The sequence below is a fragment of the Amblyomma americanum genome, chromosome 3 (assembly GCF_052857255.1).
Source record: "Amblyomma americanum isolate KBUSLIRL-KWMA chromosome 3, ASM5285725v1, whole genome shotgun sequence".
NCBI lineage: Eukaryota > Metazoa > Arthropoda > Arachnida > Ixodida > Ixodidae > Amblyomma > Amblyomma americanum.
Genome location: NC_135499.1, coordinates 174,711,293 through 174,724,196, shown reverse-complemented (window position 1 = coordinate 174,724,196; position 12,904 = coordinate 174,711,293). Strand labels below are relative to the sequence as shown.

The window sequence follows — 12,904 nt, the reverse complement described above, 5'->3', positions numbered from 1 at the left end:
AGAGACTCGGATAAGCTGTATCATATGCTTTTGGGGGCGACAGTGTGTAAACTTTGTCAATAATGAAAAGAACTGAACAAAACAAGAACAATATAGCATGTTTACCCGTGCAAGAGCCGCGTCAAAAGAAAACGAAACATGGTTAAGTAGTTTTATTGACTCTGTGCCAATAGGAGCATCGGAAATTCCGGCACACATTGAGTTGGCACACAAACCTGGCGTCACCTACATTGCCTTTCCGTTAAGTTTTACGAGGTCATTTACTTATCAGTGCGCATGGGTCTCGTAGTCGCGCTGATTTTAATTTTGGGCGCTCGTTTGCATTGACTAGAACTTGCCTGCACCGGTTTGGTAAAACCTCTTGAAAAAACAGATTTGCGCCATGCCATACTCCCCCTCATAAAGAAGCGACACGAAAAGCTTAGTTGCCTTTACACGGTATTAATAGCATTAATTAGATGCTTTTAGTTATAAACTAAAAGAACGGCTGGATGTCATTCGTACCAACAGACCAATATCCGAGTGGATTTCATCGGCACCGGTGCTGTGGCTTGCAGTAAGGATGTTTTCTGGTAGTACTTCCTAACGCGTGCTGTCGCTGACTGCATAAAGCAGGTCAGTAGACGTGCAGATATACATGACAGTACACGACCTCGTAAACCCTGAAGCTCAAGCCCGTGCAACATTACGTAGACGCGTTGCCGGCTTGGATGAATGAAATTTATTTTTAACTTTTCTTATTAATTTAGTTAGTTCATTGTGCATTAGTCTCCAGTCGTGATTGCTCAAGTGACAAAATATGTTAGTGTGAGAAGTAATTGTAGGATCGGGAGAACGCAGCGGGACTTGGCGCGCCAGCAAAAGCCTACGCGAGCTAAGCGACTGTAAACGCAGTGCATACGGCGGGGCGGGAAGAGGCCAGGAACCGTGAGGCCAAATATATCTCACTCGCTTCCTTCCGCGCAGGTCGTGTCAGCGTCTTTCGCGTTGACCTGGCTGCAACTCGGCGTAATGTAATAGTTAGTGTCGAATAAGGTAACGACCAAAATACTCTGTCCGCAGGCGAGGTGATCATATGACTTGTTTTTGCGAAGAGCAATTAACTATTCTGGCAGACACCGAGGTAAAAATGAACGTAAGGATATTGCGCCGAAAGCTGTTTAAATAATTGTTTATTATTGTCGGCATACTCACATCATTGTATTGTGCAGGGCTGCGCAAGGCCAGTCGGATCGTGCAGCTGTGCCGAACAACACCCTCCCAACACTCCGATAGCACTCTAAAAACACCTGAACTCTCTAACAGCACTCTAGCAACACTCTAACAACACCCGCACAGCACTCTAACAGCACTCTCGCTGCAACTGTTGTGCAGGTCCGCGTTGTCCAGGGCAACGAACCGGAGCACTTCCTGCGCATGTTCAAGGGACGCATGATCATCTTCAGCGGCGGGCATGCCAGCGGATTCCGCAACCTCAGGGACCACGACACCTACGACGTCGACGGAACGCGCATGTTCCACGTAAAGGGAACCTCGGACGTCGACGTCCGAGCAGTGCAGGCAAGAGATGTGAAAAGCTATCGCGAATAACAGCCAGCTGTACCCTTTTGCTCATTGCCTAAACGTCCTATGGCGCCTTAATAACATCGATACATGACCGAAATCTACCCGCAGAGTATTACTTGCATTTTTGTTGCAGGGTGCCACACCCATCTACATGTGATCTGTGCACCTTTCATCAGCAGAATTTTTCACCATCGTTCATATGTATAGCAGTCGTTTCTTGAATGCAAATAACTGCAAGCACGAGTTTAATATTTTAAACAATCCATTCGTTAAACACCTGTTGAATATAATAAAATTGCAATATTTTTGCTTCCGCTCCATATACCATGCATCACGTAGAGTTGTAACCATGTTCTAAAGCTATGCATATGTGGTGTTGCTTCACAGGTTGATGAAGTGGCGGCTTCATTGAATTCTGAGGACGTGTTTGTGCTAGAGACACCGAAGTCCACCTTCCTATGGCTGGGCGAGGTAGGTGTCGCATTTAGTTTGCGTTTTTTCCATCTCGTTTCGAATATGAGACCAAAATGCCTCGATGGTAAATCTGCAATTATATTCACGGACACAGATGCGTTTCAGCCGTGTTGTTTAATTGTCTGTTCTATGCACTCTGCACACAGTTCGCCGATCCTTCAGAGATCGACATGGGCCACAACGTGGCAAAGCTCGTGTCGCCGGATAGGTAAGTGCTGTGGAAATGGCTGTGTTTTTGCTATGTGGAGGCGTAGCTGTATGTGTTTGTGCGCTGTATGAAAAGCTCGAACGTAAGCTGCTGAGAACAACGAATAATTGCAGTTGTTGAGCGTGTACCTTATAAAACGCGACAAAAGACGTATTCAAGAAAAAAAGAACTAAACTAATTAATTGTAATTTGTGGGGTTTAACTTCCGGAAGCAATACAATGTTCTTTGAGGGGCGCTGTTGTTGAGTGCCCTGGGTTAATTTAGATTCGCTGGGGTTTTTCAACGTCCGCTAACATCGCACAAAGAATAAAAGAAACAGATGAAAATTTCCGCACAGAACTCGTCTAGATAAGCGGAAAATCATGAAGAAACGTAAGAGTTGAATCAAAGGCTGCTTCTGAAGATCCTTCTCAAGTTTATCTCCATGGCTACAGTATCACACAGAATTCGAGGAAAGCGGAAGATTTACTGTGCCAGAAATTTCTGACTACGTAAACAATTTCAAAATACCAACGCGCGGTGTTCCACTTCGTGTGGCTTAGATTTATAGTCGGATACAACTCAAGAATGGAGCGGCAAGTGCCGTTCAAAGGAAGCCCTCCATTCAATGGTATCGACCTGTGGTCACGAAGTCGCTGTCAGTCAGTTATCCACGCGCGATACAATACGAGAACATGTAAAGCAGTTGACCGCGATGTCGTGACAGGTCGGCGCCATTCACTGGTTGACGCGGCCCCTTCAGCAGAAAGAATCGCGCGCCTACTTTATTGCTCCATCGCCCGAAGATTTCACCTCGGCTTGCGTATAGAATGGCCTTTTGGCGTCACCCTTACCGCAGGCCGGCGATCGAAGTGAAGGAAGGTTCCGAGCCGGAGGAGTTCTGGAAGTCCATCGGCGGCAAGGGCGAGTACAAGAAGGGCCACCAGGAGGTGCACAACCCGCTGCTCGACGCGCGCCTCTTCAAGTGTTCCACGGCCACCGGAAAGCTGCGCGTCATCGAGATATGCAACTTCACCCAGGAGGTAGATGCATACACCCCACACACCCTACACATGTTGTACTTGTTTATTTCTCACAATGCACTCCGCGATGTGCACACAGCATTGTTGCTGATCCGATCAATGCCAGCGCTCCTGGAACTGGGACTTACCTGTGCAATTTGCTTTATTAGTCTTAAGATTAACGAGGAACAAGAGGCAGGTGCTTTGGTAGTGGCAACCGTCTCTTGGTCATGAACGCTACGGCACATCAGGGCGACCAAATGAACGTTCTGTTATGCCACTGTGACCACAGCGGATCCAAGCGTCCGCAAGGATGCCCAGAGCAAGAGCGTCATTTTATTGAGGGCATTTATTCAAATCAAATCATTTGGTTGGTGAATATATAGCAACATTTGGGTGAAAGCCGGAGGGTTTTTACTTGTGCGTAGAGCAACTGACGCTGAAAAGAAACGTAATAGAGCAAAGTCTTGCCTGAGGCAATAAATATAGGGAAGCGTAATTCCTGAACAACGGAGGAACAACCGGCGGAACACGTACATACAAACACGCGCCCGGTCTCCTTCTCATTAGTGCGTAGTCCAGTGGTTCATTGCCACATTTCCAGCCTTTATATGATCAAACTAGCCTGACAGTAAATGTGGTTTTCAAGTCCTCTCAAGCCCTGTTTCGAATTCGTAATCGACATCGCCATCGGTGTCCGCAAGTTGAATTTTTACCTTGTTTGCCTGTTGCAGGATTTGGACGTCAACGACGTCATGATGCTGGACAGCGGCGACGAAATCTACGTCTGGATAGGCAAGGGCTCCACCGAGGAGGAGAGAACCAAGTCGCTCGAGGTGGCCATGGTATGCGTCACAACGCTCTTATTCCCTCTGCGTCATTTACGGTATCTCTCGTTGGTCACTTTCAGTCAGGGCATCATTATTATGCGTGTTTATATATTCTGTAACGTCCAAGTTCATTTCAGTCCTTTATTGGCGAATTTCTACTATCTTGCGTTTTCTGTGAGCTGACTCTTTTGTTTAAGTTTTGTGCACCTCCTTTTGCATTTCATTCAGTTCCAACGGTCTTTCATTAGGTAGCACTTCAATACTGCGCGTTTAACTGAACTTAGTTTCTTCGAGAAAGCTGGGCCGTGTTAAACCCGCTGTCATTTTCAGGAATTGTTATACCTATGCGTGCATCTTTTAAAAGGAAAAGATGTTATAGGGAGCTCAACCGTGATGTCTTTCAGTGATACGTCGGAAGCTGTAGCTATTAATCGTTCACTTGCTGGTTGAGCTTCGGTGCTGGCGGTGTCGTTACAGCAAGGTCACGTGATTGGGCCGTGCGCACTTCACGCGCCTGCGGCCGCTTCGTCTTTGCGGCTCAAAGCGGAGGTCACGCGGTGCGGCGTGCAACACTTTCGCCTACCTTTCGATCAGCCGGACCTTCGGATCAGCCGCAGTCAGCAGGCTAAATCCAGCCTGCTTGCCGGAACGCGAAGCCGCTAGACCGCGTTAAAACCGAACATCGTCACCAGGTGATACTATATTTTTAAGAGGGAAGCATCTGGACTAGCTGCCCCTTTGGCCGTGCACGGACCGTCGACGCTCCAACATGTGCCAACGTGTGCCAACGTGTGCCAACGTATTAACAGCGTGCTCGCAAAGTAGAAAAGACAGCTCTTCTCTCAACTGTTCATGTAAAGCATTAGCTTATCCGTTTGCAGTTTTATTTTTGTTGCGGGGTACGTACAGCTAGCAGACTTCAATTGTATATTTTTAGCAGGTCGGTTGCTCGCGTTAAATTCCTTCGCAACAGGCCACTTAGCACATAATGCCTTGCAGCGACTTGTGGTGGGTCGTCATGGACTCGAAATATTTCGTTCATACCATGAAATTTCTAATCAGCCAGCGCATCCATACGTAGTTCCTGGATGGCTAAATGAGAACTTTCCACGAATATCATCGCGACGAACTTGACGGGATTCTCAGTGCCACATTTTCTATTTTCTGATGAATTTAACATGCCTACTCGGGCTCCCACTTGGTGGACCAATGATATCGAAAACGCAGTGTTAGCGACATTTTCCATGGGGGCAGCGCACACATATAATGGCTCCACGAGTCGTAACAAATGACAAGATTTCACAGGTACATCTAATTCAATATGTGTTGCAATGCGGCATTATTAGCAGCTGTCAATGCTTTTGCTGAGGTGATGTCACTCCTGCTCCTGGTCTGTTGGCGTCGCTTCTTTCAAGCCAATTAGTATGCTCGGTCTGGTGACGTCACTTCACTCCAGCAAGTGAGAATGCTCAAGTATGGTTTCCTTCCATACTTTCCATACTTTCCTCCCGCCAATGGTCAAATTTTGTGACTGACCACGCATTTTGGTCCCATGGGGCTTCTAGGGCTATCGCATTAATAACTGCACCTTCACCATCTTGATTAACGTGCAAATTATGTCCACTGAAGAACAAAAGCTTCTCCAAATAACGTCCATTTAGCCCTGTCCTGAACCGCCAGGTCACTTCAATTCAGCCTCGGTGTTTTCAATTTCTGGTTGATTGTGTGGCGTCCTTGGTGACGTCCAGTGAACTGCACTTGCAGGAGTACGTGAAGACGGACCCAACGGAGCGAGATATGAACAGCACTTCCATCATCACCGTGAACCAGGCGGAAGAGCCGGAGGCCTTCACGGCACTCTTTGACAACTGGGACCCCCACCTCTGGGAGGTAAAGCGACCGCTCCTTTCACATGTTGCCAACCGGATTTTGCGCGCCCTTCTTGCTTCTTGCGGGTTTACCTGCGCAGTTAATACAGCGATTGTGTTTTTGCGGTGCTGAACATACGTTTTTAAGAGTTGAGAGTCACGGCAACGTGTTTCTTCAACTAAAGGTATCGCGGATTGCATTCAGTGTGAGCGCAATTAGATTATTAGTACGTTCCTCATGCATCACACAAATACCTCATGCTACTGCACTTAGATGCGACGAGCTGATAGCTAAACTTCGAGGCTATCTTCTAATTTGTGAGTGCGCCTATCAGAGCAGCCCATTGTGCGTAGATTCAAGCTGAGGCGACAGAAACAGATGAAGAACAGGTGAGGAACTGTGAGGAAGTGGTGAGGAACAGGTGAGGAACTGTGGGATTATAAAATCTCAACTGCAGCAAGGAAGTACAGCTGCCTGCGTAATGGTTCTACCGATCCTGACCGGCAGTTACAATGTCATCGGCAGCTTGACGTATCATCGCTTTCACGTTGTTCTAGCAAAATGTCCTACTGTCTCTCAACCGCGAGAGGAACATTAATTTGCATCTTGTTGCTGTCTTCGCTTCAGCTGCCTGGTATTCATAAGAGAAAACGCATCATGTTGTGGTTTATCTCGGCTTCTGTGTTGTGCATGTTTTGTTAGCCGTCTTATGTCCTTCTGTCTTGGGAACACCATTAATGAAACACTTCCCGTGGTTTTGGCGTAGATTAAAACTGCAGTGTGCATGAAGTAACGTGAAACTTCATTCGCATGATGTAGATTCTAACATGTGCCTTGAACTACCAGTTTAGTTTGACTGATTTAGTTATTAACCAATGGTGCAAGTACCACAACAGAGTCAAAATTTTAGTTTCTTTCGGGGAAGAAGGATAGAAAGAATGCAAACTAGCCTTTAATTTACAACTGGGCTTCACCTGAAGGAGCTTCGATGAATGACTCATTTGCAAGATGTGTTGCCTACCCTTTGTGCTGACTGCCTTTCCGATGCCTCTCTTTTTGCTCACCCTTCGTGTCATCGTTGGCGGCCGCGCAGAAGAGCCGGTAAAACGGTCGCCGGTCGCCGCGCCTCTTCCAAAAATCATTGTTGGCATGGCCAGTACGTACGTTGGGTTCTAACCACCCCGGTCCAGACCGGTATTCGCCTTTGCTTCGGCACTAACCCTCCACGCAGCTGATACCGGGGAATGAGCGCTGAAACCACGCGTGAATACTGCCATCACATGTTTCTAATAGCTAATAAGGCCACTAGCATCTTTTCAACGATGATGACACTTTCGTGTTAATCCTATGTTAATCCCTTGTTTACTGGCTTGGTTTGGTGTTCTGACTTGGAAAGATGAGACGGCTCTTGAGCAGGTGTCGGCATTTTTTGACCCCCCCCCCCAGACGTCAAGCTGCAGCTCATCTTTAACATTTTTGACTTTTACAAAGCAGCTAGCTCAAATACAACTAGACGATCAGCTCTGGCAAAAGGCCTCGAGTGGTCACTTGGGCCCGGCTAGAGTAGGCCGAAATAGAAAAGAAATAGTAGATTTTCCTGTCATGGTCTTGCTATAACTTTTATACAAGGAACGTAGCAGCAAGGTTTTCAGCGCTCATTTCTATATGTGCACGCGCATTCACTAATCGAACAGTTATGCTTGAAGCAAAGTATGCATAAGAACTTCGCACGCAGAGACCACGGAACAGGGAGGGGCAAGAGGAGCGGTCGCCCCCCCCCCCCCCCCCGGCCAACATTTTTCTAAAGGAAACAGTACCCCCCCCCCCTCCCCCCCCCCCCCCCCCCCGTCTCCAATTGCTTGCACTTGGGTCACATTTCTGACAATTGAAAGACTTCAGTTCTAGGACTCTTTTAATGTAAAGCACAGTGGGGCTGAGCTTATTGGCTTCGTAGCCAGTTGTAAAGCATTTCGTATATGAGTAACTATACCAGTCATGTCCCGGCAGAAGTCGGCTGTCTGACCCGTGTACGTGATCATGGTTAGCAGAATCTAAACGAACTATGCACAAACTTCTTTAATGCAGTTGATCGCTCCTCGTGCGTAAAATTAAGCTTCCCATTTCAACTCGTTTTATATTGCCGTGAATCTTGGCACCATTTGCTCGTTTGCGCTCAAAACCGCCGGCACGCGGCTTTATGCGAGATGCGAGATGCAACCAGACTTATCTCCATTGATCGTGGCCACGTGCAAATGCTTCCACATTTTTCCAGATTGTTGTAGTTGCTGTTCGTTCTTTATCTCGAAGGCTCCTTGCCAGCTTTACATTAATCGCGGCCAAGAACTGCAGGCATTCAGTCCAATAACCGCTGAGCACGCTTGTGGCTATCGCCGCCGCCGAGTCATTCAGTTTTTAGTGGGCGCGTGTCAGGTTCTCAAACAGTTTTTTTTTTTTGTAGCCTTTTCGTTGTCTTCCTGACTGCTGGAATGTTGTCACCACAACGTGCCAGTTTGCATCAACCTTTCAACATTGAAAAATTTTAAAAGTAACAAAAATCTAAGAATTATTACGTAAATGAGCATTAAATAAATAAATAACAAAATAAGCTCAAAGTCTTGCCCCCCCCCCCCCTTTTTAAAAAAAGTTCCGGAGTCCCTGTTCGCACGTACTAAGAACGACGTGCGACAACTAGTCTAGATCTGGACTTTGGACCTCCTTTGAATAGTTCGCAGATGTAGTCGCTAAACCTGCGTTCGCCTTGTAGTTTAATCGCATTTCGCAAGTTAATGACTGGCTTCAAGAAAGTGTGTTATATTTGAAAGTATTTCGAAAGCTCTCAGATGAGCCACCTATCATGGCTAAATTGACGTCGAACAGAAGTCTACAACTGCGGTCTCTTAAATCTCTCCTCAGGAATACGACACCGGACGAGCGGAAGTTGAAACGGAAGAAGTATTTACGCCTTAAACTTAGGGGGTCACGTGTTTGTGGTCGTGTAGCATGACTGAAGCCTGATTACACTGCATGAGCACCAGCATGACCTGAAATGCATAGCGTGACTAGCTCACTACATGTCTGTAGTTCTCTAGAGGGCTACCAACTTTATGATTACTGCACTAATTGCCTCTCTAACAGTACTTTAAGAGCAACTGCGGACACCAGGGTGACTTTTCTGGATTGCAGTCATACAATTTACTTGTACGTTCTATCTTTTGCTTTGCCCTTTCCGCATATTCGTTTAGTGCAGAGAGCCGGGATCCTTTATGGCAGTAAGTAACGCCTAGCAGCCTTGCACTGATACTCGAAACGTTTAATTTTACAATATCGGCATACAGCATGGTGTCTTGCTGGCACGCAGTACGTGATTCCTACTTAATTCCTTCGTGCGTAATGGAAACCTAATGCTCATAAAATAGCGTTAATAATGCCGAAAAGCATAAAGAGCAAAATATAGAGGGTATTTTTTTTTTTTGCATGAGTGAAATTCACGCTGCAAATATGCTCGCTGTGCACACACAACTCGTTATTATTGTCACTTCGCACATTGAACCGAGTTACCCAGTTGATCACACTTGGTGAGCAAGTGAACCATCTCCATTCGCCGCTTGGAGGAATGTACGATGCTTACGTAATTACCGCGCCATTTCCTGATTGGCCGCTGAGCAGAAGGTGTATCTTTCGCTCGAAACTGTGCATTCTTGATGGTTGTTCAAACAAATCAGTTCTGCATTGCTGTTGCCCGGCAAGGTGACCAGGTGCGAATGCTATCGCTCCCATGGATACGCTTCTGTGGACGTAAGTGTTTTATATGAAAGAATTATTCCTATTAAAGTAAAAAAAAATAAAAAAAATCATGATTTCATCGCGCCATTTCGTATGCCATGTACTTGCCCACGGACGTTTCGTATTACCTCGGTGTGTGTCATCAAAAAAAAAAAAAGTAATCAGGCGGCTTATTTTATTTTGTTCCTCTTATAACAAAACGCCCGACTGGGGTTAAGTGGGCCATAAAGTCCTTCCAGCGTGTCTAATGCGCAACGTTGCGCACACTTTATAGGGCATTGCATATGGTAGGCGCGTGCGTACACGCATCCCTCATTTCGTCGCGTTGGCTTAGTTTGGCAAACGTTATCGTAAAATTCCCTATAAAATGTGTAAACCTTCGCGTGTGTTTCTTGTAGATACTCTGATACGTTCCATGAATTAGGCTATTGACGCAAGGATCACAGTGTCGTTTTTCGAAATGGTCGACTGCAATCCGTTGAACGCGCACTTCAGTTTTGCATAGCCCGGTTCTTTAGAGTTCACATGGTAACTATACCGGGAACTGTGGCGCAGCAGAATGCGAGGGGGGCGTACGTCATATTGTATAACAGTACAGAGCTAAAACTTAGTTATTACAGCCGGTCCTTATGCCTAGCTTTGAATTTAATTTCAGCCAGCATTCAACATTGCGAATTACTGTTAGACACAATTAAGACTGACCGCAAAGCTTCGGCAATACTCCCGGTCATCTTTGTGGGGCTCTGCAGCGAAGGCTATACAGGAAAAGGAATTAGACGAGCATTTGTCCCGGTGCCGTGGGTAGTGGGCTACCTCAACCCTAGTTATCCTTCACCGTCTCTCCAACTTCCTCCCTTCACCCCCCCCCCCCCCCCCCACACACACACACTTCTATCCCGAAAAACGAACAACCACAGAACGGGGACAAATACCCACCTCCTTCCCTTTCTGGCTTAGCCTTAGCTGCAGAAGCACAGAAAGCTGACCGGCAGTATCGAAACAGAGCTTCATTTGTCTTAAAGCCAAGATGGTTGGGCGAAACTTCCGAGACGCTCTATCATCCGATCGGCGCTTGTATTTCAATCTCGCCACATGGTCTAAATCTGCCATTCTTTCGACGGGCGTATGGAGGTGGCTCACCTGTGCTGCACTGCATGTTGAAGGGGGGAAGGTTTGGAGGGGGGGGGGGGGGGGGTGCACCTGAGCGGAGCGTGCTTCTCTCTCTAACGCCTTTTTCACCCCTTCTCTTCCATGCGCGTTCCCTCATCCAGAACGTTCTCACATACGAGGATCTTAAGAGCCAGTTCACCCGACTGTGAGTTTTTTTCCGTCGTCGGGAGGAAGGCCACCGCAAGCTTCGTCGGACAAGACGCCACGGGCTTTCTCTGTATACCGCTCACAAGCTGCGGGAGGAACCGCTGCGGGTCGCAGTCGTCGCCGCTGCACACTGAGCGACCCGCACTTCCGCGCCAAGCACTTTCGCCTTCTTTCTATTCTTACTCCTATTTCCGGTCGCACTCGACCGGTGTCTATTGCCGTCGAGTGAGGCCAATCGCGCTCGCTCTGCACCGAGTCAAAGTGGTTAAACAGGCATTCGTCCGCAGCACCACATTGCGCCCACAGGAGTCGACAGGAATCAGACAGGAGTCGTGCGTTAAGCCCTTGAAATGGAAGCATTTTTTAAACGAGAAAGAGGGTACAGTTTGTACATTTTTCTAAATTAAGCGAGCGTCTTGACTCGATGCTTTGTTACCTCCTTGAGTCGACGAACGCGAAAATGAATCAAAATGCTTATTGCAAGATGCCGAGGTCGTAGGTTCATTTTACCGAGGAAAATTGGGTGCTTAGCACAATAAGACATCCAGGACGTTTGCACAGTTGTCTGTTGCCCGAGATTAGGTGCTCTGTGTGATCTCGGGTTCCACTCCCAGATTGGCGCATCAGTCAAGTGTGGCGTCCATTCTGAACCGAGTTCTAAGCCGGAACAATACAACCATTCTATTTCGATGCTATTATCGCATGGTTTCTTTTACCCGTTGCCATTGGCTCAAGTAACATAACGCCCTCACTTTAGCTGGAATATGACATTTGGATAAGTGGAGGCCAAGAATGGAATGAAATAATGATTGTTTCTTTGTAACGGGCGTGAATGCGGCGTTATGACCCTGCTGCGCGCGAATTTTTTAAATCTTTGTACTGCGTTCCCACTACCGACGCAGCTTTTAACTTATTTACAAAGACACACTAGAATATTTGCTTGTTGCATTTGCTCCGTTAACTGAACAAGGTGCGCGCCCGCCTTACGCCTGACCGTGAACGTAGCACCATTCTTGAGCGCATTGAACGCTGAAGGATTTGACGCATCGTATCGAGGTGCATCATGAGTGGTTGCCGATACGACACGTGCCTTTCGAATTCACGGGACATCTTTCGGGCGGTGGTGTTGCGGACGTGTAGCGTACTTACGTAACCGGTGCGCCTTTTCATAGCGCAATTAAAAAGATCGCTGGCCGAATCAAACAGCTTTTAATCCGCTGCATTGCCGAACAAACGAATCACCGCCATTGCAAATTCTGCCTCTCTCGTCTTTCACGCGCATGAATATATTTTTTATTTTATATATTATTTTGCCTCTAAGCTTTCCACGTGAATAACGCACTTTGAAAGCATACAAACATATTGTGTGGTGTTTTGCTTGATGAAAAACTGTTTTTTGATGCACTAGTGTATTATCCAGTGTGCTGAAGTAAATTATGTGAGCAGCGCAAATGCGTTACAGTGTGCTTTGTACTTTTTTCTGGTTTTTTATGAAATAAAGCAATGAATGTTGTTAAACACTGTTCGCTGTTTCATTATTATGCTGTTCGCGAGGTCATAACCCGGTTTGACAAATGCTATCGCACGAAACGCGCTGAAACAACTGGTGCGTTATTACCAGTGCAGAGAAAAGTTTTTATATTCCAGATTTCTCCTTAATTCTGTTTTAAGAAGAAGGGTTTCGCTTGTGACGTGAACGCTATGAAGTTCTATGAACGCCATGAACGCCATGGCTAATTACATAAGCGCGAGTGCGAAACTTTATTTGTGCCGAGATATTTTGCAGGATGCAGCGGGACTATAGAGGTGCGCAGCAGAGGTTCTGACTATCGCACCACAACAGCAAACGCCTCAT

At 46.8% G+C, this 12,904-nt stretch overlaps 1 protein-coding gene across 1 annotated transcript in view; it reads left to right on the top strand.

Annotated features, from left to right (window-relative positions):
- The window catches only part of LOC144125465 (gelsolin, cytoplasmic-like), a 91,959-nt gene extending 79,392 nt beyond the window's left edge, over nt 1-12,567 (top strand). Inside the window, 7 exon segments of the mRNA XM_077658849.1 lie at nt 1,375-1,560; nt 1,954-2,037; nt 2,187-2,248; nt 3,088-3,271; nt 3,985-4,095; nt 5,845-5,970; nt 11,004-12,567. Of these exon segments, the coding sequence (XP_077514975.1) occupies nt 1,375-1,560; nt 1,954-2,037; nt 2,187-2,248; nt 3,088-3,271; nt 3,985-4,095; nt 5,845-5,970; nt 11,004-11,051 (801 nt within the window). The 3' untranslated portion in view covers nt 11,052-12,567.
- The last annotated feature ends 337 nt before the right edge of the window (nt 12,568-12,904 follow it).